Source organism: Geospiza fortis, unplaced genomic scaffold (assembly GCF_000277835.1).
Source record: "Geospiza fortis unplaced genomic scaffold, GeoFor_1.0 scaffold11, whole genome shotgun sequence".
NCBI classification, from domain to species: domain Eukaryota; kingdom Metazoa; phylum Chordata; class Aves; order Passeriformes; family Thraupidae; genus Geospiza; species Geospiza fortis.
In genome coordinates, this window is record NW_005054304.1 from 9,122,641 (window position 1) to 9,149,306 (window position 26,666).

Here is a 26,666-nt window from a genome sequence, read left to right on the forward strand (position 1 = left end):
TGCTTTCTACATTCCATTTCAGAATTCTGTTTCTTTAGCAAGGAATGTATTCCCAGGGCACAAAATGAGGTTTTGTAGAGATTTTCCTGTCCTGCTTTGCCCTGATGATGATTACCTAATCAGCCTCTATCCTGCAGCAGGGACTCGTTCCCTTGAGAGAAATTTCTGTATGACTTGGAAGGGGCCTGGATATAGGAGATAAGGCCTCACAAGAGGGAATTCCACATGAAGAAAAATATTACCCAGAGTGAGGGGGTAAAGATGAGCGTAGTGGAATGTGGAACTGCTTTGCTTCTGGGAAAGCATACACTTGAGAGGGGTGGCATGCAAATAGTTTAGACTTAAGCACAATGACATTTAAGTAATGATAGTGTCAATTCTAGGAAACATTGTGCATAACAATGGGCATTATGAATTAGGAAATAACCTCACTTCAGTATTTAAGATAGCTAACCACTCAAACTGAATCAGTTGGTTTTCTAGTGCCATTTTTTTCAGTTTCTGATAAATAGGTTTGAGTACTTTAGTTTGTTGCCTGTTTTATCAGAAAGGGGAAGGTAGTTTTGCAAGAACACAGTTTGTACCGCCTTTAAGTTTTGTCTTTCCTTTTCTTAGCCTGAAGACTTATGCCTTACTGCTGAAATAATTCTACCAGGAGTTTTTGCTCTTAGTTATCATTTAAAAGAAATGCTGTTCAGAATCCATTATTACCTGTGATGCTAACAGGGTTTAGGATTAATAAAGCAAATGAAGGGATAGGAATAAAAGAAATAAGAATTAGGAACCAAAAAAATCACTAAAAAAACGTACAAAACCAGTGAATATATAGCATGTTTGTCAGAGAGCTCTAAATGATAAGAGCTTTGGACTCTAAAGCAGGTGGTATAAGTGACTATAGGGATGGCTTGTCTCTGTTTTGAATTGTATTAGTACTGCATTGCAAGTCTGTAACCATCCTTTTCCTTCCCATTTTTCCGAGCTGTGCCAGTCCTTGCAGAGTGTAGTTTGTCCTGGGTCTACTGTGCCCAGCACTGGCTTTCTGTTATCAGAAAACAGGGCTGGATACAGGCACCTTTTGCTTTATGGGGGTAGTTACAGAAAATGCTTCAGCATCAAGAAACAAGCTACTCTTTTATGAGCAACTGGGTGCCCCTGGATTCCTGAATAAATACTGTCAGTAGCACGTGCATGTTTGGGTTTCCAACCCAAAAAGCATTGCAGGCTTCTAGGGAAAATTCTGTAGCTGGTGTTACATGTGAGGTGGAGAAGTGGGTCTAGAGATTTATTGTGGCCTTTAGTTTCCTGACAGATTCTTGACCTTCCTGGGCATGGCTCAGCTATGTATTCCAGTTTCTTGTTGCCCAGTGTGTGAGGCTGTCTTTTGGAGCCTGCCACAAGATCCCTTCTGCACTCCCAACATCGTGGCAAACCTAGTGGCTTCTTTCCCTTGGCTGCCAGGCCATTGTGATTCAGGAGGGCACAGGGGATTTAGGTGTCATTTGCCCATGAGACTGATACAGTGTAAATGACCCACTGTCATTTACAGTGGGTTAAATGACATAAAGATGGTAGCAGCTTCATTGGCTTGATCTCTGTTCATTAATAATTGGAGTCTACAAGCAAAGTGTGGTTAAAAAGCACACAGAAGATACCAGTTTGGCCATTCCCCCATCCCTTTAATTCACACTGGGAGGAAGAGTAAAGGTTGTTGTTGAAAGGCTTGAATAAAATGGAGCCAAAATCTGTGTCATCAGAGGGGCCTCACTGCGATGCACCAGATCTGAGTTCATTTTGCCAGTTGTCCCATAAAGAGGAGGAAGTGCTTTGTGATATGCGCCAGTAACCTCATCTGGATGTTAATCAGGACCACACATAGCTGTCTTCAACCTCTTGCTGTCTTCCTGCGTGTTGAAGAGATAATCCTAAAGCAGCCCTTCCAAAACTGCTGCAGTCAAGATTATAAAGGAAATCAGTTACTTTTGCTGCTGCTGTTCTGGAGTGTCAAAGTAACTGTGAATTTTTGGGAGGGGAACATTGCGGGGGGTTGCTGTTAAGCTCCCAGTCCTTTGTATTGATGTGCTTGTATCAAAATCTGAATTCAGTTTAAATCATCAAAATAATCCTTTGGTCTTGCATTGCAGATTTAAGAAAAGTAAGCTGGAAAACCCAGCAAAACCTCAGAGTGTATCTTGGCAATAAAACTGTGAGATTAAAAAGCACTACTTATTTCTAGGGCCTGACTCATGGTTTTTGAATGTGTGAGGGTGGCAGTGCTGGCCGGTCAAGTAGCATTATAAATATTTCAGGACTTTTGGGCACAGAGCTGTGCCAAATATTTTTCTCATGTTTGGTTTTTTTTCCTAATTCCCGAAACAAATTTTTGCAGATCTCTTATAATCTGGGTTGTGTGTGTAATTAAACAGACAACATGTCAAATCTCAAAACTTCTGAAAATGGTGCATCAAATTCAAGTATTTAAATCAATTACATAGTGACCAAAGTGTTGTTGACTGTCTACAAGCTGTTTTACTGGGACATGGTGTATGCAGTTTCATGTGTATGTGGTACAGGAGAGTGAATTATGGAGCAGCTGGCTTGCTAGAGATCTTCAGAACTAAACAGTGCATGGCCTGTGTGGTAGAATTTTACCCTGTTAGGAAAGTAAATCCAGCAAATTGGCTGATTATTAATGGTGGCTCCAACTTCTGGTGTCAGCATATGCAAAGCAAAAGCGGTGGTAGTGGTATTGTGTGGAATAATTGAATAAGTCTTCCTGCCTTCCAGGAAGCCGATGGTGCCCTGAAACTCGTTCAGCCAAGTCCTAAATGAATTATCCTCTGACAGATTGTGCTCTGGGGGAAGTATATTTCTATTAGTTTTCACAAGGCATTGCAAGTTGCAGCAGGCGCGGAATGTTAAAAGATGGAGAAGGCTTTCAGTGGATGTGTGTGGGAATTTCTTGCTCAGGACTTCATTAAGCTCTGGGATGTGGGGTGCTGCAGGCAGAGAGAGGCAGCATGTCCCCCTACCATGCCGCAGAGCCATTTCTGGCAGTGCAAGCACTGGCCTTGTGAATTTCTTGGTTGTGACTTGACAGAAACACTGAACAAGGGCTCTGCAAGCTTTAAAATGGGAGCTGAGCTGGTAATTGCTTTTCTCCAAGTACTGAATGTGCAAATGTGAACAAGCTGCTTGGTGCAGTACTGAAATAATGAGGTTGAGAGCTATGTGTGGGGAGCAGTGTGTGGAGGGTCTCTTCTGCTTGTGGTACTCTGGATGAAGAAAATGAATGAATACATATGCTTATTTTTGTAATTTGTCTATCTGAAGCATGTTGAGTCCAAACTTCCATGCTATGTGGATGGGCTCTTTAATGAAGAAAGTTTTGAGCTTCCTTTGCCTTTCAAGGATTCAGAGTCACAGAATGGGTCAGGTTGGAAGGGACCACAGTGGGTCATCTGGTCCAACCTCCCTGCTCAAACAATTCTAGAGCACATGGCACAGGATTGCATCCTGTTCTTGAATATCTGCAGTGAGAGAGACTCCACACCCTCTCTGTGCAATCTCCAGTGTTCAATCCCCTGCACAGTAAAAAAGTTCTTACTCATATTCAGGAGTTGGAACCTCCTGTGCATCAGTGTTTGCCTGTTGCTTCTTGTCCTATCAGTTGGCACCACTAGGAAGAGCCTGACTCCATCCTCTTAGCACTCCCCTTTTAGATACTGAGGTAACATTGATGAGGTCTCCTCTCCTGGGGCAGCTTCCCTGGTTTCTTCTGGTCTGGGGGAGGCGAGACTTTAGCTGGTGAAAATTCTGTATTACTCCACAAAGCTTATTTGTGTTTGCTGCTCTTCTGACAAATATGTGACATGTGGGGGAAGTCCTTGTAAATCAGGGATGGAGCATGGCAGGCAAGATTGTGAGGAAGTGTTGGAATAAGTAAATAGTGGGTAATAGTAACCTGAACCTTTCTTGAATATATGTAGGAAATATACTGCTTTAATTATAAATATGTGATACTTTTCAAAAGCACTTCACATAAAGATGCTGGAAGTAGGTATGGGAAAGGTCTAGATGATGTTGCATACATATCTGGGCTGGGCGCAGTCATTGTAAACTGTGGGGATTGTAATGTGTGTAAACTGTCATGACTTCTCCTCTTGCAGAGAAGAAAGAATGTTGCTTACAATATGTGCCTTATGTCTCCATATGCTATTGTTTAAAATGAGTAACTGAGAGCAGAACAATGAGAACGTAACAAATGTGTAAGCGAATTACTCTACGCAGTTATTACAGGACATAATTTCAGTGCATTTACTTTGAAGCTGGGTTTCAGTGCAAGACAGGGCTCTATATTGTAAGTTAGATTATCTCTTGGATTTTTAACCAACACATTGTGGGGAAAAAAGTTAATTAATACAATCCCCTTAAGAGAAACTCCAGCCTTAATATCTTTTCCTTTCTTTATTTTGTTCACTCTTGATATAGAGGAATATGACAGCTGGCATGATGCCTCCTTTTTGAATTGTGCCATTTAGCATTTCTGGCAGCTGGATATGTGTGGAAAATTGTATAGCGACAAATCTGTTTTTCATACCTTTTGTAGTCTGTTTTTCATCAAATAGAAAAATGTTAATACCCCCTGAACTTTCCTTCTTTGGCTCACCCATACAGTAATTTACTTGAGCATTTCCTGTATGCTGTCTCTGGGTATGGAGCTTGTACTTTCCATCTTTGCTTCATTACAGATCTCCACCAGTGTGGTGCCTCATTCCTAGGCTTCTTGGGGTGCTTCCTAGGACAGTCCAGATTTGCACACTGCAGCAAATTTGCAATGTGAAAACTTGTGGAAGGGAATTTATCCTACTCTGAAGTGAAACTTGAAACAAAGAAGAGACTAATAGAATGGGTTGGGTTGGAAGGGACCTTAAAGATCATTTAGTTCCAATGGCTCTGCTGTGGGCAGTGACACCTTTTGCCAGACCAGGATGCTCAGAGCTCCATTCAACCTGGCCTTGAACATTTCCAAGGATGGGGCATCCCCAGCTTCTTTAGGCAGCTTGTTCCAGTATCTCACCACTGTCACAGTGAAGAATTTCTTCCTGGTATCCAATCTAAATGTACCCTCTTCAATTTTAAATGCTTCACTTTGTGGGTCTGTTGGAATACTGTTAGTATTTCCTATATCCCTTAGCATAGTTTCATAAATTATCTGGTTTTCAAGGGATTTTTCCTTGCTCCTATTAGTGTGCTTTGACTTTGGTAACTTACAAACAAATGAAGAATACAGCATAGAGCTGATTTGGCTGTTGAGTGACTATTTTACGTTTCTTCAGGGTGCCTGAGAAATTTTGTGTTGTTTGTGGGCAAATTCCATTCAACTCTGCCCACTGTACTTTAGTCTATAAGCAGATGCTAAAATTTGGACATTCGAACCTGTGGGTATTGGGATTGACATCATTGGTCTGGAGTGGTCACCTCCTGCCAGCACTCTTCTTAATGATCTTACCTTCTACAACTTTTCCTCTCCACTGTTTTTTTTCTTTTTTTCCTTTATAGCGAAGCTGAAATAAGAAGGTGATATTTTCCTTGCAAATATGCCTTGCTCTTCCACTTCACTGCTGGTCTTGAATGTAGATGAAACTGTGATTTGCTTCTCTTTTCCAGTTCTTTTAAGACTTGAAGGTCTCCTGAGAACTCAAATATTTTTGCATTGGAGAAAAAGAAATCTTAGATTATTTGAGCCAGGCTACCAAAAAAAAACAACCAAAATTAAAAAATGCGGGAATCAAAACACAAATAGTCACGCCTTTTAGGGGAGGATGAGATGGTATCTCTCAATAAGCTCCTCCTCATCAGCAGTTATGGAAAAATTTATTTTGGTTCTCCCAAGAAAATATTTTGAGTTATTAATGAACTTTGAAACTTGATTTAATGTTATTTTCTTTAGTCAAGAATGTCTCGAAGCTCTTGAAATGCCAACTTATAAATTCTTGCAAGGAATAAACAGACTCGTGTTGACATAAGTAAGCTTTTTATGTTTATTAGTTTTTAGTGTAGACAAAAAATGTGCATGTATATGTCTCTCTGCCTGGTTTGTTTTAATGCTGCAGAACGGTGAGGAGGGATATGTTGCAACACTAAGTTTTTTGTTCAAAGTACAATCTGATCTGCTGCCAGCAGGCGCTGGAGACCTGTCATGCCAGGCTCAGCTTTTTATTGATGCATACCAGCCCTGGCACAGAGGTGATAACAAATACCTGCAGGGGTCATGGCTTTAAACGTTTTTCAGCACAGCCCCATTACCAAAATCTTCAGGATCAGTATGTATTTATGCATTATAGCTGAGTGTTGCAGTTCAGTTTGGGGTAGGTTCAGTGTCTGCAGGCACCCACCACAACTCTAGATCCAGGATTAGGAGCTGGCTCCCATGGAAGGCAGGATCTGCCCTGGCGCCTCCTGGGGAAGGTGTGGCTCGGGCTGTGTCCTGTAGGGCAGCTTCATACATGCAATAGTTTGCTATGGCCTGACCATTCTGCTACTTGGCAGCACTGTGAAAAAAAAAAGTGATTGCTAAATTGTGCGTGAATTTGAAGTGATAACCAACCTGATTTGTGTGTTTTCAAGCCCCTTCCCTTGTTGGGGTTTCAAAGAAGAAGGGATGAATTTCACTGTCAAGACAGACAAGTGGCAGAGGTCTCAGATTCTTTCCTCTTGTTTGTTGCATTTCACATACCTGCTGGAAGCACAGCGTTTGTCGCCTGCCCTGTGAAGGAGCAGAGGTCTGAGATGTTTCAGTGCTTTGTTCTGTTTTTGCCTTGCCCTTTAGCGGGAAGTATGTGTGCAGGTAATGCCCCAGCTATGGCACAGGCTGTCCCCTGTCCCGCCTGACCTGTGTCCCCGAGCGTCACACCACGTGTGCCCTGCCCTGCCTGCCTCTGCTGACCTCTCTGCACTTTCTGCTATTGCTGCCTGAGCCCGGCCCTGGGAAACCACCCAGGCCCTTCCCTTTTTGCTCAGCAGACTTCAGGTGGATACTTCTGAATGCTTTTCTTATTTCTGCATTAAAACTTGGCCTTTGTTCACACTTAAACAGTGAAGATTGGAGCTGTAAATCAGATCAGGAGACCAGAGATCACAGCTAAACTCAGTTGCCAACTCAGCTTGTTTATCTCTGTTCAGTGCAAGACCCTTTTCCAAGAACCTATGGCATTTTTTCAGTGCCTTTGGGATACTGCTGCCCGTCTGGATTTGGCAGAAGCATTAACTGTCTCCTGTAATTCTTAAAACCCTAAAGCTGTGGCACTGCTGTGCTTCACCAGAGAACTGGACATGAAGCCAAAGGTTCATTATAAAGCAGAGCAGTAACACAATCTATAGCAGAATATTAAAGTGACGTGCTGGCTGGATGTGCTGCGGTTTTAAATAACTTGCATTCATGTCCCCTGAGTGCCAGATGAAAGTTTAGACCCTTGCTGGGCAGCCCACACCATGCTTGGAGTACACTGTTCAACACGTAGGCTCTGGGGCACCAGTGTCTCTTTTGGAGACTTTTCTCTATCATTTGCTCTTCCATTTATTTTTAATTGGACTTTGGGGGGTGGGTTTTTGTTTGGTGGTGTTTGTTTTGGGTTTTTAAATTTTTTTTTTTGGTGGGGGGAGGGGTGTATGTGCTTTGGATTGGGTTTTTTGTTACCTTTTTATTTTTAAACCAAATTAAACTCACAGCTCTGAAGACAAAGCTCTTGCTTCCTAAGCCATATCTGTCTGGAGATAAGTGGCTATGCGCCATTTAATTCCTGTTCCTTACCACCCTCATGCCTTTAGTAGCACTAAATTAGGATAAAGTGATTTTATTTTTACTTCCAGATGATATATATGGGGGAAACAGCATTTGACCAAGATTAGATTTTTGGGCAACTGTGCTAAAATGCGTTAATTAGACACTATTAAAATTTGAAACTACTATTTAGAAATATTTAATTAGGCAGAACTAAACCATCTGTCATTCCATCAATGGATCCAAAAGATCATATTTCTTGGAAAAAGAAATTTAAATCTTTTTCGTTAAGGGTCAGGGTTGATGAGCCCTGAGACTAGTACTAATTTCTTTATTTGGTGTATCCCAGAAACTTAGAGGGGCTCGCCTGGAATTGCCTTTGCAGTGATGTGTATTTATGTGGTTTACATCGTCACTAAAAATTCTTTTCCAGTCTTGGGGTGCTTCCTCTGGCATGACAAGTTGGGTCTTTACGGTTTGAGAGCTCCTCTGCTCTGTTTCCAGCAATCTTGAGTAGGAAGGTGCAGCCTGAAGCACTGACATAAATCTGTGTTGCTTCGATCCTGCTATTTCCCAGACCCTATGTACCACCCCCAGCTGCTGTGCTACTGCCACTGCTCATCCATTCACATGGTATGCTAAGAGAGCACAGAAATAGACTTTGTTTTCATTTTTGGTAGGTAATATCATCAGCTTTTCAGTTAGGGATATGTGCTCTTTAAAACTTGTTTTTCAGGAGAACTACCTGTAACTGCAGGGCATTGTGTTATTGAAGTGTCATGTTTAGTGATATAAATTGGAAGTTAGAGTACGTTCTTCCTTTGTTTTGGGGAGGTTTGTGTAATCCTGCCCCAGGGACATGAGATTTCCTCACTTGTGCTGAGAAATTAACCATCACTTGTTGCTGACCTGGGTTAGCTTCAGTGATATAAATCTAAATCTATGCATGTCTAACTAGTAATGCTTCACAAATGATTTACTTCCGATGCCTTAATTTTCTGTATCTTTTGTGCACCTTTTTGTGCACAGGGCTCTGTGTTGCTGTCTCTCCTCTGGGCTGTAATGAGCACACTTGGATGTGTTTGAATGTGATAGATGATTTTGTTCTTAATCAGATTGTGCTTGATCACTGTTGTTCCAACCTTCCTCTTCTACTGCTAAGTTGCTGCTTCAGCTTTGTACTCCTTAGGATGATGAAAACCAGCCTGCTTGTGTCTTCTCTGTGAAAGGGGGAGGAATGACAGCTATTTTATGTTCATTGAGTGCTGTGGTTAGTGTTTAGGAAGTGCATGTGATGGTAACAGACAAGCAAGGAGGTCTGGTGTAACCTCAGGCAGGTTAATCACTCCACACATTGACATTTGAATACAAACTAAGCTGCACCAGAATTTTTTTATGTCTGGTTGGTATTTCTTTTATTTTTTGTTTGTATTAGTAGCTTGCACTGGCCTAGAAGAAGAAAGAAAGATAATGTTTTGCTTATGCAGAAAAGTTGTACTTTTTTTTTTCTCCTCCTCAGTTTAGTAGGAATGCAGAATAAATGTGCCTCTGCCCTGGTATACATCTTGTGCTGCTGTCATTTTTATTTGAGTTTTGTATGCTTTCAAGTCTCAAACGTTTGAGTTTCCTCCTTCCAGTTAAGTGCAGTGGATTGAAGGAATGAACTGATTTGCTTGGGCATCTGAAGGGCTTGGAATTTAATTTCTTCATCAGTTGATTTAGTTTCATCATGGTCTTCAATATGAGTCTTGGCTACAAAATACAGTGGTGCCAGTGCTGGTCCTTCCATTGGCACATTTAGTTTGTTTAGTTAATGAGAAACCATAGAACACCTGGTGAAATTCATGTTAGTAAGAAGCTGCCATAAATAGGAGACAGGTCCTCTGGAGTGATAAAATATTCAGAGACCCTGGGAGTGGGTGGGCTCTTGGCTTCTGGGGATGAAGGAGGGCCTGTCCCCTTGGGATGGATGCTGTCCTGGGGGTGCCAACCACATCTGGGAGCTAGCAGGATGAACACCTGGGACAGAGATCTTGGAGTCACCAAGTGACTGGTCCTAGTGGGAAATGGGAATTGTTTTTGTGGCTCTGACTGAAGGTGCAGTTGGCTGGTAACTCTCAGTCAGGCTAACAATTGTCCTTTAGTTGCTGCACAAGTGACTCCTTGTGTTACCAGTGATAGTGGAACACACCCAAGAGAGGGGGGGACTGACCCTGTTACTGCTGCTGCAGTCAATTAGCATCCCAGTAGGAGTGCCCAAGTGCCCATATCTATATCCATCATCCTGTGTTCATGCATTCATTTGGAAACACTTGCAATACATTGATTTTCCCCCTCCCCCTACGCACAAGTCCTGGTTTGGATTCTGCAGTTTCCCAGGCTTTGGGAACGTGTGTGACAACGTGCTGCACTCAGTGTGTGGCCCTGGAGGAGAGCATGTTGACTTCTTCTTTATTGGTGGGAACACTGAGCCTTTTGTATTGAGTACACTTGTTAAAGCAGTCCCTGTCCCATGGTTATGGTGTGAGGTAGAAGGGTTTTGAGGAGGTCTTGCACTGAGGGAGGGTTAAAGTATGAGGTAAATTGGTTAGTATTAGATTTGTAAGGGGATGTTGTTACCCTTGCTGGTATCTGGCCCAAAGTTTGCATCAGCTGGAGTTCTCAGCAACAATCTGCCGTTTGGCACCATGGTCTCATCCGTATTTCTGTAGTGACTTACTCCCTCAGATGATTTCCTTGGAGCAGATGGCAAGTTGCATGAACTTTTCTTGTGGTAAGGAAATGAATACTGTGTTTTAGCCATGAATGCTCTGTCAGTTTGTGCTCTTGAATAATACACATACTGTAAGAACGAACTTCAGTGTCTCCATTTGACCTGTCAGGTCACAGATGTCCATATGTGGATGGAGAAGAAAACATACAAAGCCACACTAACCTGCTTTTCCCCTAACCTCATTTATAAGTGGGCATATTTCTGAGAAGATGTTTTGCTTCCAAGGTCTCCAACTTTATTCATGTTTCTGCTTATGTTATGCTTATTGTTCCTTCTTGCTAGCATGGTTTGGCTGTTGTTCTTCATCTCTATACTCAAAAAGCACTGCAAAACCTCACCTGAGAGAGGCTTGTATTGTATTCTATCAAAGGTGAAGTATTAGCCCTGTTGAACTTCTAAATAGTAGCTTTGTTAGTGTGTTATTCATTTTGGGTCAAGAAAAGGTTGTGCAAGATGCTCATCTCCTTCAGTTCTCACATTTGTGTGGCTGTTGAGTTGGTGACTTGTAGCAGAGTGTATGGAGATCAGAATACTATGGTGTGCAAAAAGTTATTATAGCCTTCTCCAGTTAGTGCTCAAGAGGTTAAAGGACAATCTCACTGGAAGGCTGGAGGAAAGAGGAAAAAAAGCATCTTCCACTATGTTGCAAGCCTTTCTTGTAGAGGATTTTTTTTTCTCAATGTAACCAACTGCAAGACTCCTGGTGAAAGTAATACAAGTTTAGCTTGCCTGTGATTGTTCCAGGTCAGCATAAATTGCTTCATGTGAGTGAAACAAAACTTTAAAGTGAGAATTTAATCATGTTAAAATAATTTCAGTATCAAATTCAAGTAGGGATAGGTCTTACATTTTTGTAGCCATGTCGGTGCTAATTATTCAAAATCCTGATCACAATGTGCTCTTGTTTTTATTTAAGGTATGAAGATCCTTTATTCTCAGCATGCCTAAACATATTTTTTGTGGCTGTAATTGTGCTAAGTTGCTGCTTAAGTCTAGCAGCTTAGAAGACAGGGAAAACACCCCTGTGCTCCCTGGAAAATCAAACCTTTTTTTGGATTAGTGGTACGGGCTGTAACTGAACACTAGTGAGAAGCATGAAATGCTTCCAGACCATTCAGTGTCTGGAAGAGCCATTCAGGGACGTGTGCTGTAAATCCAGGACCTGCCTCTGGTAGGTTATGTAATTTTAGGATATCTGATGCCTTCTAATAGGTGGCCGGAGAGGAATGTCTGAAGCTGTTAATTTCAAGGAAGACATGATGGATGGCTGTTTGAAGAGCTCAGATCCTTCAGTGGCATTTTCATTGTTCCCTTGAACATTTCCTTATCTAAAAGGGTTGAATCAGAAATGATGTGTTTATGATGAGAAAGCTCTCCCCTAGAATTGGTTTGTTAAAGAGGCAGGAAATATGCAAACAGTGCATTTTCGGATCAGGCTGATGTGAATCCTTGATGTCACCAGCTCATATGACATGAGAACATTGCTCACCAAAGGTCACTGGCTGCTCTCACTTTCTGCTTCCATGAGTGTTGTTATTACTGCCTTCTACCTGCCGAAGCAGGACTGGAGGTGCTATTGGTGTTTGGTGGTTGTTAAAGCCTGCCTTGAGTCATGGTTGTGGGTGGGAAGCCACTGGACTCTTCTGGTTCTGATGGCCAGCCTGAGTCTGTGATGGCCTCAGCATGACCCTTCTTATCCTGCCTGATGATGTCTGGCGAGGGAGAGAATGGGCAGGACTGTGATATTTCTGCCTTTTTAAAAATAGTCCCATAAACTAAAGGTGGAGCCCCAGTGATTTTGGAAACTGTCTGCATTCCCTGTCTCACCTCAATATATGGGGGTGGTTTTGCTCGGTTGGGTTCTTTTCCCCCAACCCAAGTTTTGCAGCTGAAAGTTGATTTTTTTTTTTGTCTTGAGGAGCTGTTTTGCAAACGTTAATGCACTGCTGCTCAAGGTTTCTGTCTCACTGAAATGAGTTATAGGCTGGTGTGTGCTGAATTGTGTGTTTGAATGTTTGTCACAGCTGATGGATGCATCCTGCTGTGGGGAAGGAGCAGGTACTCGCTTTGCTTGGATATTCCCACCTGCTGTTTTTAGTTGGTAGGTGAAGAGATATTCTCTGCTTTAGAGAGGTATAATTTTTCTTGGATTTGGACTGATGTGGAGAATCTGAGGATAAGCTTTCAGCAGTAAACATCCAATATTTATTCTGAATATCTTTTTATTTTGAAATTGTCTTTCTTCTGCCAAAGAAGAAAGTTGTCAGTCATACTACCAGCTTTCAGCAGAGCCTTACTCATGAGTGGCCTACACAAACTTGAGGTATACAAAATTGAGTAACGATCAGGGTAGTAGGACAAGACAGAAAAACCAAATCATCATGGCTGCAGCCAAAATATTGGTCAAAAAGAGCACTATTTATAAGGACCAGAATATTTTCTCTTCTTTTGGTGTAGTTGATGCTGAATTCAAGAAAACAAGATGGAAAAAAAAGGATATACCCATTGTTATTTTTTATAAAACTCTTCAAAAGGCTTATTTCCAGCAATTCTTTAAGTAATGTTTACTTAAAGAAATTACTTGGAATCTAGCAGGAGTCTTCCTACAGTAAGAGTTGTTGCTGTTGAATAGTTAGTGAAAAAAACCCTGAAATTATGTGCCTGAAAAGTTTAATGGACTTGATATGTCCACTGTATGATCATATTTTTCAAAAGCCTTTTCCTTGTGAGTTGGTCAGCCTTTTACTCTTTAGCTTTGAGGGCATTTAAGAGGCTGTATTTGGATCTCAGAGGTTGAGAAGAGTTTAAATCACATGGAAACCTGTGGCTCCTGTGTGAAGGATCAATATTTTGTACAGTTGTCAGCAATAATAGGAACATAAAACATCCCCCCCCAACAAACAAGCAAAAAAACCCAAAACAATCCACACCAAAGAAATCCACAAAAGAGCCAACAAATCAAAAAATACACCCAAACCCACCAAACAAAAATAGCAGAAAAAAAACCCCTGCAGGCTTTCCATACCATCTGTCTTGGATCAAGTTGGATGAATGAATGCATACTGTGTTTTTGTGTTTTGTTGTTTTACTTGGAATTGTTTCCGAGCTCTGCCTGTAACCACCAGTGTATATAGGATTTTTTTTTTTCCAGAATGCTAGAGCAGTCTTGGTTTTAGTCCCAAAATTTATTACTCTAAATGATTTAAATGTCTGTTTCCTTAAATATGACAATATTGATTGTAAACTCTGCTTTGGATAGGGAGGGTTTCTTTTTCTATGTCTTCACTTTGAAATGTCCTCTGATTTTAGTTTGATAGTGTAGGGCTACATATGTACAAATGGTGGGGAGAGAAAAAAAGAAAGTGAAAATAAAAAAAAAGAAAATACACCAGAGAGCTGTCATGGCTAACAGGCTTAAGCTTACAGGATTCCTGTGCAAGCCCAGACTTTGAATGGCCGGACACATTCCAGTGCAGAGTGTCAAGCTGAGAGCAAGGGGTAGATTGTTGCAGAAAATACATTTGAAGGGTTGAGTTTTCTTCATTGTGTTTCCAGAGCTATTTGATAACCAGCTTTATTCATTGTTTAGCTGTATGTGTAATTTTCTGATCTCCAGATTCCAAGGAAGAAAAAAATATGTTGCAGCATAACTCAGGCTTTAGGTTACTATAATTAGAGTGCAACTCTCAGCAGCAAAACTCAGAAGATGGCTAAAATATAGCAGCAAGAAATTTTGTCAAAGTTCTCAGCTGCAACAAGTACACAAGCATTTTCATCTCTGGAGCTTTAGTAAGGAGGTTTTGCATGGGTTTATGTTTAGTCTTGCATGTCTTGTAATGCATTTGGCAATTGAATGGTAAAAAAAATTTACTTAACATGAGGGTCTTAGTTTTGCAGTCAGAAAATTTGTCCTGAATAGCTCCCCGTTTGCTCTGGACAACTGCTTTTTGTTGTACACTGCCTAAAAAAACACTGATAATTTTCAAGTGGTCTTCTCACACAGGTCTCTAGCATAGAGGACAAATGCAGTTTTATTTATATAGAGGTGTGTATAAGAATAAATATTTATACACAAATATTTTCTTAAAGAATATATATGTATACTATGGTCTATAGTAACATACCCAGTGTTTTACATCCATAAAAAAATGTATACACAAACACCCACACCTGGAACTTCATTAAAAAATCACATAAAAGTAATGTTTAAAGTCAAGCAAACTAAAACAGTGTATTGCATGTGTATATATGTATATGCATATAAAATGGAAAATTAAACTTGAAATTGTTATATGTTCTCATGAGCCTTATTAGCTGATGATAAAGATTTGTGTGTCTTAGCTAAAAGCAGCTGTATGAATTTATTAAATAATATGCAACTGCTTTAAAATGTGTTTCTTGTTTTCTGAGGAGGGCTTTTTATTGGACTCTTTTTCTGCAATATTTCATCTTTGGGGTTTTAGCCAGTATGTGACTGGCTTAAAACAAATGACTGCTATAATATTCCCTTGATGTATAAAAGGCAAGATACCCACAAGGACTTACTAATGTCTCCTATTTTTGTTTTATTTCGTTGTGCTAGAAGTTTGCATTTGACTAATCCTAAGGAGTTCTCTCTCCATTGCATGAATGCACACACATACAGAACTGTGCTTTTGCGTGCTTATGCTGTCAGCATATTAGCCATCATTGGTTTATTTGTTACTCCATGCACTTCAGAGCATGCTTATTTATCTAAACTGAGTTGTCATCTTTCACATGTTTAATATTGCCTTCTTCTTCCTTGTTGCCAAAGGGAGGTGCCATAAGCCTTAGTGCCTTTATACTGAAAATATGATGCCCCTGTTGTTGTAGCATGGAGGAGTTTCTGCACTCATGCATTTTTTTCTGTATTTCCTCCTTGGTGCTGAGCTCCATGCTCAACAGAGAGCTGGCAAAAGTGCAGCTCAGTCTCCAGCCTCTTCTGCTAGTTCTGTGGGTGTGGTGGCTCTTTTTGCTGGGCTTGGGTTTCACCTTGAGAGTGATACTTTGGGGTGGCATTCAGGTGAGTTGTCCTCTCTGGACAGATGATTTGTACCAATAACCAATTCTAGGAGTGTCTGAACTTGCCTTCCTTTTCTCCTTACTTTATATGGTGCAGCTTGATATTATCTCAGTTCTTTGAAGCCAGCAGGTTGTTTTCTGCTTGTTTATGCATGCCTGGATTCTGGATAGGTGGAAAGTGAAGCAATGGCTGGTGTATCACAAGGGATTCAATTTGTAGTAGCATTTTCTTGCCACTGGCTCCCCACTTAATTCTCTGCTTTGCTTTCATGTGTAGAATTACATCATTAGTTGTTTTTCCTTCTTGTTTCTGCCATGTACAAGGCTCTTTGTCCTGGGAGAGGTATTGAAAAGAAAAAGTAATCTATCTTTAAATTACACAGTATTATATATTGTGCTATTTGTATTTCTAAATTGGATATTCTGGCAAGCATGGGGTGATTGCATCACATTTAATGCAGAAAAGGTATATCCCATTAAGAGGAGCTAAATCATAGACCATGAAAGCTTTATGAAAACAAGATGACACATATTTGGCTACTAAGATTAATAAGGAGATGGATGTTCAATTAGTTCAACTAATTTTACCATCTGTAAAAGAATAAACATAACACTGTCTGGGAAGGGAGGACACAGACCATTTTATGCTCTGCAGACATTGTCGTACGCAGGGCCTTTACAGGACGGGAATTAATTTCTTTGGAAGTAGCTGAGCTCAGTCCCTTTTGTTGCTTCATACTTAAGCTCCTTTAGAGAAAACTAACTCTGCTTTGCTTTGTTTTTGTTTGGAAGGCCCAGCAATAAAACTTAGTAAGCTTTCAAACTGTTTGCTCCAAATGAGAGAGGCTTGAAGCTTCTGTTCTGGTACAAATCAAGTGGCTCCTGAGGAGTTGCCTGTTCGGCAGTCCTAAGAAATCATGTGCTTTAGTTGTGGAGTTAATTTGTGTTGGCTGTCCAAGAAAAACCCCAAACTCCCCAAAACTAACCACTACTGGAGGAGAGACATGCAGGTCCCAAAAGCTAAAGCAGTGCAAAGTTTGTGTTGCGTTGCTAGCTACATTTTCCTTCCATTTTCCCTTTCTGTCTCTGAAAAATTAAGTAGGCAGTATTTTTTACCCACTGGCATATAGTTTCCCAGGGAGGAACCTGGATCAGTTCTGTAAACTCTCTGAACAGAAGAATAATCATCAGAGAGAAGAGAGCCAGTTAAAATAAATAGGGCTCTTAAGGCATGCTGGCAGCATGAGAACTCAACTGAGCTCCTTGAGAGAATGCTTAGTGAAAGCTAAGCATTCTCTCAAGGATGATAGGGCCTTAAATATCTTCAGACATTCTGGCACATGACTGTAAATGGTTTTCCATCACTCAAGTGTTTCAAATGTATTTTAAAAAGTTTTTTTGGAATTACCCATGTGCTTCCTGCAAATATGATTCTAGTCACAATGTCTGAATTATTTTTCCTTAGTCCTTTTGACAACTTGTTTTTTGTCATTGTGACATTATTTCTTCTCCTAATCAGAACATATAATTATGTCTTGTTAGTCAAGAAGTTATTGCCCATCCTATCTGGGTGGCAGTCTTTTCATGTCTGATCTCCTCAATGCTAGTGGCTTGGAAAAGCAAGACCAGATGCTTAGTCTTGTTACATACCAACAGAGCTACACTTGAACAGAATAGTTTCTTTATCCCTCTTTGATGTGAGTGTGACTTTTCACTCATTTTAATAATCCTTTGAATTCCAGTTGGTGTTTCCCAGTGCACAATTAATACACATTTTAACTTGTGTGTTAGTACCTGGATAAAATGTTTAAGCTTCATGTCAAAGACATGAGTTGTATCAGAATTGATTACTGTAAGTAATTAGCTACTTCCTTTTCGCACCAGCAAGGTCAAAAACAGGGATTGTACTTTCTAATAACTGCTACTGGACTTGCAGTAATCACAAGATAGTGGCATTCTGTCAAAAATTAAATATCCTGTCCAATATACAAGGAATCTTTTCTGAAGTTGTTTCTGCTTCCTTACATCCTGCAGCAGTTGGATTGTCATAAGGGAGGAAGTAGAGGTAGCAAAGGTTCTTGCTTACAGAAGAGCAGAGCTGCGAGGAATCCGTGATCAGTCAAGCCATGACAAGTGAGAGGTGGCACCAGTTAATAATCCTTCTGGCATTAGCATGTGGAAACTGTTCCTGCTTATTGGCAACCTGTTCTGGGACAAGAGAGGGAAGCTGAGAGCTGCTACTGGCATTCAAGTTCATTTGTTTGGTGTTAAGTGATTGAAAAATAAAAGAGCACATATTCAAGAGCACATTTTCACCACTTAACACATGGTATTAAGTGATTGAAAAACAAAAGAGTACGTGGTGCAGTTACTCTGCTTTGTAAACCTAACGTATATTTTTGGATCCTTTTCTGCATTAACCCAATCGTGTGTAAGAGTGATCTAGGCTATGTGGTGCCTCTCCTGTTTTAAGTAGTCAGTGTCCTCTCATGCTTCTCTGTAGATGCATAGCTCCACATCTAAAGCATGCATGGATAAATAGAATGAGTGATTTGTGCATGCAACACATCATTTAAAGTGCCAAAACCAAATTATTTTGGTTTTATTTGGTGGGTTTTTGTTTATTTGTTTTTTGTGAAAGACAGAGATAAATATTAAAGGTTGTAATACAGTAAGAGAAGAATTTTAAGGAAAAAAGAGAGGGTTGAAACCATTAATCTTTTTCCTAGAATATGAACCCGCAGGCATGCTCAGCCATGTTTGCTTAGAGGGAAAACTCAAACTGTTAGTTTTTCTTTGACATAATTTCTGAATGTGGGACTATAGGTATACACAGCTCAATCATGTTCAAGTATATGTTGCTGTCAGGGTTACTGCTGTCAGAGCTGAGAATGAAATGTGAGAGATGGTTTTGTGGTTCTTTGTTGGCAAAATGAATGGATGCCTGTGGGCTCTCCCCATTTTCCCCTGGGCTGTAATGAGTGAAAGGGCTGGTTTGGGTCTGCTTCAACCAAGTCACTGCTGCATCACAGCAGTGGAGCTGTATATGGAGGGAAAGGGATGAAGCAGACCTGAGGAATGTGGGAGGACAGGCCAGGAGGTAAGGGCAGCCCTCTCGCCAGGACTGGGATGCAGCCTGCTGTTGGGGTCCACAGCCAGACCAAGAGGAAGGGTTGATGCTTTGTCTTACACTTTTCTCCTTATACGTTATCTTTAATGGTTATTTAATGGTTGTGCTGTGCATGCCTTGGGTTACAGCTTCATGAATCAGTCTGAAAACACCTTTAAAGTTAACAGGGAGAAAAAAGGAGGGAAATGAAAATGTAGCAAGTGGAAGTACAGCCACATGGAGCGAGGTGAGGGCAGGGTTTCATGGTGGTGATACATAGCAAAGTACTCTCGTAATCAGGCAGGTTTTCTGACCTAAGCTAACTTTGATCCTTGCTTTGTTTGGGGAAAAGCTTTAGCTTATTTAGAGGACTGCCTCATAACCCCTTTTTATAGCTACTTGTGTCAGCGCTTTCCACAGCAAACCCTGCATTAGAATTCTTATAACTCAGCTGTATAAATTTGATCTGGACTTTAAAACTGTCATGTGTGTTCTTGATTTGGAAGCAACTATCAAAGCTGGCTGGCTAATCTGTTGGCTATGTGAATAATATTGCTGTAGTAAAGGCTTGAGGAACACGATACAGCTCTCAGTTTCCATTGAGTGCAGAGGAAGCTTATTTGTCACAAAGAGCAGGTGCTCTCATGCTTTTTTTTTCCCCTCATGCAGAAGTTTTAAGCTGGACCTCAAGTGTCCCAGACATGCCAGGAGTGTGGAGTGTAGGTTTTTGCTTCCTTCCCATCAGGGAGGCAGATGAGGAGGGGCTTTGGTGAGGCATCCCATTAGGTATATCATGCTGGAGCACTGCCTTACCCTATTTGTGCTTGTGGTGGTCAGTGTTGGCCCTGAGTGTTCCATGGTCAGGCTCTGTGGGTTGTGAGGTCCTGGGGGAGCAGGAGTCAGGTCAGATGTGCTATTTTTGTGATGGAGTTGGTGCCGCTGCAGAGCATTAGTGTGTGTCCCCCTTGTATTTTGGAGTGAACTTCTGTTCCTCTCTTTCATTAATTCACCAAAGGAGTGTTTCTAGCTTACTTTTAGCTCTATGTATGAGGTTGCTGTTAAAAATACTGATTATCAGTGCAAGGTGATACTTTGGCCAGGTGAAAGAAAGCTAGGGATAAACAAAGTAGTGGCAGGTAGTGAGTGTAAATATTAGCATGAAGTGTATTGTAGCAAGGAGATAAAGCCCTGTGGTTTGAAAAGGCAGGACATTGTTTGATAAAAGAGTTTGCCCCTTTGCTTGTGATGTGATTCTGCAAAGTTGCTCTGTAATGTTCTTTCTCTAAATGAGTATGTTGTGTTTTAGCTTTTACTTACTTAAAACTCTTTGTTATAGGGAAAAATGTAGACTAAAAGAGAAGCTGAAACAGTAATGCCACAGAGATCATTGGTTGCTTTCTGCTTTGATTATTGATGACTTTAAACTGAATTGCTACAGCCAACTATGGATCAAATCCTTGAGAGGTAAAAATCAAGCTGGAGGGATATCAGCTAGCCCAGAGAGTTTTAAATCAGGATCAATGAGTTACATTCTCAGAGGAAGTTGCAGATGACATTGAACGATGTTTGTGCAATAGGAGAACATTATTTACTAAGTACAAAACAGTTTCTTTGGAAAGTCATTGTGATGTACCATCATACAACGTGGTTGCAGCTAGCATAGATTCAAAGCAAGCAGTTTGGAAAACACAGAAGGCAGCCTCCATCTTTGGTCAATAGACCTTTGTCCTATGAGTGACTGCAATTTAAGTAATTCCTTTATTACTGCGTAAAAGCAAAATAATGACAGATCAACGAAGAGTGGCTTGTCACGTTTTCTTCTTAGTCATGTGAGGGAGAAATAGGTGGTTTTGTTTTAAATAGAAATTAATTAGGTTGGATATTACATTGTTTTAGACATAGGTGCACATATGTGTGCACACATTCAATTGCCCTGGAAAGACTTGTTCAAAATATCTAATTGAAGCTTAAGAGTAAAGGTAAAAAGGCTGTTGGTTATTGCAAAACAAAATAGTGTGCGGGCTAAAATTTAGCTCAGTAAAACAGTTGTATTCTTGGGTATTCTGGGCTGTTTGCATTTCAAAACCTGAGTTGTAGTACTACGCTGAGATTACTTTTTATACCTTGATTTTGAAGTCTGTCCTGGATCAAGAATTGCTTTACTTTTGTTCTGTCTCCATTTGGAACGTGATTTTGGACAGTATTTGTAATTTTGGAATTCTGCTGTTGAGAACCAAAAGAACAACAATATTTTCTTATTTTTTTAAGATTTTTTTTTGCCGAACAAAAAAAAATCTATCATTAGATGGGTGATTTTCCTTGTGTTTGTTAAAAAGCATCCCGTGCATCCCTGCATGGCACAGCCTGGTTTTTGGCTTTCATCCATGTCGCTGATGGCTGTGGAGGGGCAGAGGTTTCCTGCTGGGGGCTGTGGGAGTGAGTGGCCTCGGCAGGTGCCTGGTCATGAAATGTCTCTCCTGCTTGCCTCCCCTTCAGTCTCCAAATGAGTTTTCCAGAGCAGAGAGACGTGGAATTAAGTAGGAGGAAACATTCCTGGTTTGGCAATTTTGTAGCTTTCAAGTCTGTGGTGTAACATCAAGGAAAAGAAGTTTACTTTTTTTGTAGCTCTAATTCATGATTGACTTAAAAAAACTGCCTCATTCTGTAAATACAGAATTAAAACAGATCCATCAAGGATTTGAAGAATATTTGTGGTGCTTGGTGGTTAGTTGTATTATTGGATAGCCAGTTTTGTAATTTTATTACTATATTCTTTTCCATATTTTACTGCTATACGCTTCTCCTGTTGCATTGTTTCCATATGGTGATACAGACACATTTAATAAAGGTATGTTATGGATCACCATTTTTTCCAGGTAACTAACTCTGTACTTTATGGGTCACTGATGCAGGATAATGTTCCTAAGGTTAAATTTGCACTGTAAGAAAAAAAAAATCACTTGTACAGAACACCAGAAAAAAAAAAGACTGGTCAAAAAGAAGCAATGAGATAAATCTGTAGATGATAATATGTGATCTTCAAATATTATTTATATGTCTTCTATGTTTGCTGAATATTTTTAAAATCTGGATGGAAAAAAATAAATTGAGTTTGTGACAAGAAATATGGGCCAAAAGGTAAAACACGGACCAGATTCTGGGTGGAATTCAGAATGGAGTCAGCTAATCAGACTATCTATGCAGGTTTGGGTTGAATGTGTACACAGCTTGGTATATGTCATCTTCATTGTGTATTCCAATTTAGTGTTTGTGGTGGTAATGTATGGTTCAGCCTCTAAGAAGGGTCAAAAGGGAGGCTCCCAGGGTCTGCAGTCTGAAAAAGATCCTTAATTATTTCAAATGTTCTAATTCCTCCTGCTGTGTTCAGTGTAGATGTTTTCTTTCTTTACATAGTTGTGATAATATTCCTCTTGCACCAGTGGTAAAACTGCCCTTGTAGCTTCAGTCCCACTTCAAAATAGGTGCTTCAGAAGCCAGGGTTGCTGAGTGATATGTGATGGTCACATGTGTGAGACAGCCCACTTGGCAGACTTTGTTTGGTCATCAGCAAAACAGTGTGTTTATTGTTTGGCGCTTACTTTTATAGGCAGTTCTAACCCCTCAGGTCTGGACAGCCACTGGTCTAATCTTTAAGCCCCTTAGACTCTGAACCAGGGAAATGCTTGTACTTAAGGAGAGATGTTATTGGCTGAAACCTCTGTCAGTCAGCCCAGAGGCTGGTTTAGCGAACTGGGCTGGGTTTCTTATTTATAACCAGATTAATGCTCAGTAGAAATCAGTTTGTACTGAAACAGCTGACCAGTACTTTCAGGGAATACTCACGCTCTGGCTGAGATTTCTTAGGAGTATCAACCTCACCTCTCCTGCTTAGTGACTCAGATCTCTTATTCAGAATCAGTAGGTGTTAGTTAGAAGTCTTATCCACTCTGTCTTGATAAGGAGATTACTACTCCAGCATCCCTCTGTGTGTGCAGTTCTTCACAGTCTTGTCCAGTAATTTGCTTCAATACATCTCTGACAGCTCCACCTCTAAGGCATACCCAGGTCTCTCTCTGTATAGCAGGACCCATGGACATATCTAGGGATTCATCACACTTCTCAGGACCTGTTTTTAGGAAATTTCGTCCTGGAGTTTTACTGAAATGATTTTATAGCAGTCTCCCACATGCACTTGCAAAGAGTTTCATCCCCTTAGGCAACAGTTTAAGAATGACCTCTTGAAAGTTGGGTGGTTGGTTGTGGGTTGTTGTGTGTTGGCCACTAGAATTAAACAGAAATGCTTGGCTTTTTTTTTTTTAATTAAGAAATTTGTTTTCATTTACATGCCTGGGGATGGTAAGGCCACCCACTCTTCCATGAATATAGTTATCCTGAAGCTGGCTTTTGAAGTCTTAGTCCTGGGCAGTGTGTAGGTTGCTTTTTTATTTTTTCATCACAAATTGCAACATGTCAGCATCATGTGGATTTGCACACGTTCTGAGAAAGCTAAATTTTATTCACAAATCACAGCGATCCATTTGACCTTTAGCTTTTAGCACCCCTACGTTCCTTTCCCTTTTCCAGACCTTGCTGGCAAATGTCAGCGTGCTATAACATATCGGTTTATGGCAGGATCTGTTTATGGCAGGTCCCACCCCTCACCCAAAGGTTTGAGGAGCTTTCCTATAAATAGCTATGTTGGTCATAGCTTTCTATATGCTTGTGAGCTTCCCTGATTGGTGTTTTATAGTAATCAGGCCTCTTAACTCACAATTTGGGTATGAACACCCAATTTTGGAGGACTTTTGGCTTTTTGGTTGAAGCCTTTTGTAAAAGGATTCACAATACAACTTGAAATTCTTATGACTTCAGCAAGTCAAATAATTTTTCTGAAATCAGGATGTCTCCTTTTTCCTTTCCCTCTTACTTGACTTCCTTGCTCTGCTATCTTTTCCTTGTTAGCACCCTCTGGTTTTAACTCTGGCTAAAATAGCTGTGTTGATTTGTAATGCTGAGGGCCTGGCTGCTATTTTTGAAAGATAAGACAAGTCTTCCTTGATTGCAGGCCTCTTCTTTCACCAGGTTAACATCAAATGGGAGAATTTTTCCCATTTTGTTGAAAATTTTCTCTGTTGTTTTTTTATCTGCTCAAGATTGCTATTGCAATCAGCAAGTATGGAATTGATGTTGAAATTCGGTGATTCACTGAATGTGAAATTTCTTGAGTTTAGTCTAGATGTTGTCAAATGGTAATATTTTTGGAGTTTTGCATTTGCATATATCTTGCAACATTATACAATATTTTTTCTCAGTGAAAGTATTTGTCTTCAGATACCATCCAATACATGTCACAGCTGTCATATATTTCTAGTTACTTGGCTTTTAGGAAAGCCTTAACCATATCAGGTAGGCTGATGGGACACCTTCCACAGGTTTAGCCTACACAAATGCAGAGACTGAGCCCCTCATATTTCATGCATTATTATCTGTTTACCCACAGATGGTTTTCAAGATATAACCTCACTTCTCCTGTTGAAGTGAATGATGTATAGACTGGTGGCTGTACTTTGTAAAATAACACAAGGAACCAAGACTTCTTGGTCCCTACTGTATGAGCTAAAACAGGGACAGTTAAAAAACAAAGGAGATTAAAACCTTCCTTTGGTGTACCTTTGAAAAGTCATAGAATCATAGAATTGTTAGGATTGGAAAAGACCTCTAAGGGTCACCAAGTCCAACTGTCAAGGTAGCAGCACCATCATATTAACTACTAAACCATGTCCTCAGGTGCCCTATCCATGCATATTTTGAACACTTCTAGGGATGGTGATTCTACTGTTTTCCTGGGAAAGCGTCTTCCAGTGCTTGACAATGCTTTGTATGAAGAAATTTTTCCTAGTAAACTAAACCTCCTATAATATGACTTGAGTTTGCTCTCCTCCTGTCATTTGTTACCTGGGAGAAGAGACTGACCCCCATGCCACTACACCTTCTTTTCAGGCAGTTGTGGAGAGGGATGAGATCTCTCCTGAGCCTCCTTTTCTCCCGGCTGAATACCACCAGCTCTCAAGTCATGTGCTCAAGTACCATTTTGGCTTAAGGTGAATTCTGCTTTTGGGAATGAAGATAAAGTAATTGTGCTGGTTGCAGTACTTCCCTAGAAGCAGTGATTTCTTCAGGGAACAGACTCATGCTTGTAGGCAGAGGACAGAGTTGGGAGGTTTTGCATACACAGCGCTAGCAGCTACATCTCTGCTGTAGGAAGACTGCTTTTTTCAACTTCTCTGCTGTTGGAAACATAGAGGGAACTTACACCTCCAGGATGTTTTTTCAGCCTGCTATAAAATGATTAGAAGATTGAGGACCAGGGATATAAATCAATGCATAGATCTTATTATGTGTTACGTTAATTTCTGTTTCTGTTCTTGGGAAGGAAGGTAGTTGAAATTCAGATGCATCAGATGAAAAGATTGATTTATTGTTCAGTTGGGGCCAATAGTGAACTTTACAGAGGTTTCTGTTGCAATATTGTTTCATTCAAGTGGACCAAAGCAGTTGAACTGAACTTTGGCAGTGACCTTGATCAAAGAGTTAGACTTCTCAAGAAACTTTTCTTATCGTAATCTGAATATACTGCAGGTCACTGGTGCCTGTAAACCTACTGAGAGAAAGGCAAAACAATGTCCTGCAAGCAGTCTGTATGTGATGTTGAACTTTTGACTTTCTGGTAGTTGTAGCTGGGGAAAAGTCAGCTTCACTATTAACAGAGTCTTCCCTGCTCATGACCAGTTTTTGATGAATAAATGAATGTTGAAGAGATTTTTAAGTGGAAAATTTAGATTGGAAAAGGCTGGCTTACAGCCTTTCTCTCTCCTCAAAATTTTATATATGAAGAGAAAGGTGGCTGGAACTTGTAGAACTTGGAGTGCAGGAAACTGTGAATGTTTGTCCCTGCTTGTGTCTCTTTGTGAATGTCCATAGCTTCCAGCCAGTAAAGCAGAAGTGAAGTTTGATTTTGAGAAGCAGGCTGTACTATGCAGTTCTTTCCTGTCATTGAAGTGAAATAAGAATGAATACCTATAGGTATTGCAGCAATTTTCACAGGGCTCACAAATGAGAAAAGATAGCTTGTTTTTTCTCTTTGCATGAAACAGCACTGTGAATAAAATACTGTGATTTTGTGTTCAATATAAACATAAACCATCCAAGTTTCTCATTTACCATTCTTGTGACATTTCAGCTTAATGACGGTGGCAAGGCAGCCCAAGCGCATGTGGGGATCGGTGATGTGGTTCTCACCATTGATGGGATAAGCACAGATGGCATGACTCATCTAGAAGCACAAAACAAGATCAAGGCATGTACAGGCAATTTGAACATGACTCTGCAAAGGTAAGATAGCTTCTTCTTTTTTTTTTTAAAGAGAATTGATTATCATCCTGACAGTGGTTTGGAGGATAAAAATGTGTAAGTGGTTTGGCAAAGTCTATGGAGTTAAATGTCAGGGATTGAAAGATATGCTGCCATAGCCTGTAATCTGTCTTGATTTACAGCATTTTAGAAAACTTATTAGATGTTAATTACGTGGCTTGACAAAGACTTTTTCCAGCTTTATGTCACCTATTCTATTTTCTCTTCCTTTTGAGTTTCAGTTTTGTTTAATTAATCTGTTTAAAAGCAGGTCTTATTAATGCTTTTTTCTCCTCCTCCAAGTGACTAGGAACATTTTTTTTGGTTAAGTCCTTCAGCACCATTCCTACTGGCTATAGCAGAATGATGGATTTAAATAGTTAACCCTTGAGTTAAATGGATCAAAATAATTCCACTCAGTGTCTGGGAGATGTTTCCACCGTGCAATTTCCACCATGGTGATACCACTTTGCCACCAAGTAGCAGCCTCCCTTTGCTAATTGAAGTGCCTGCTGTAGAAGTTACAGCTTGGCCCAGTCTCATTATTAAAT

The 26,666-nt window shown here is 40.4% G+C and overlaps 1 protein-coding gene across 2 annotated transcripts in view; it reads left to right on the forward strand.

Annotated features, from left to right (window-relative positions):
• Positions 1-26,666, forward strand: part of PDLIM5 (PDZ and LIM domain 5) — a 76,540-nt gene that overhangs the window by 13,071 nt on the left and 36,803 nt on the right. For both annotated transcript variants that reach the window (XM_031066422.1, XM_005418136.2), the window contains exon 2: positions 25,946-26,097. In XM_031066422.1, coding sequence (XP_030922282.1) covers positions 25,946-26,097 — 152 coding nt within the window. The remainder of the gene's footprint in view (positions 1-25,945; positions 26,098-26,666) is intronic.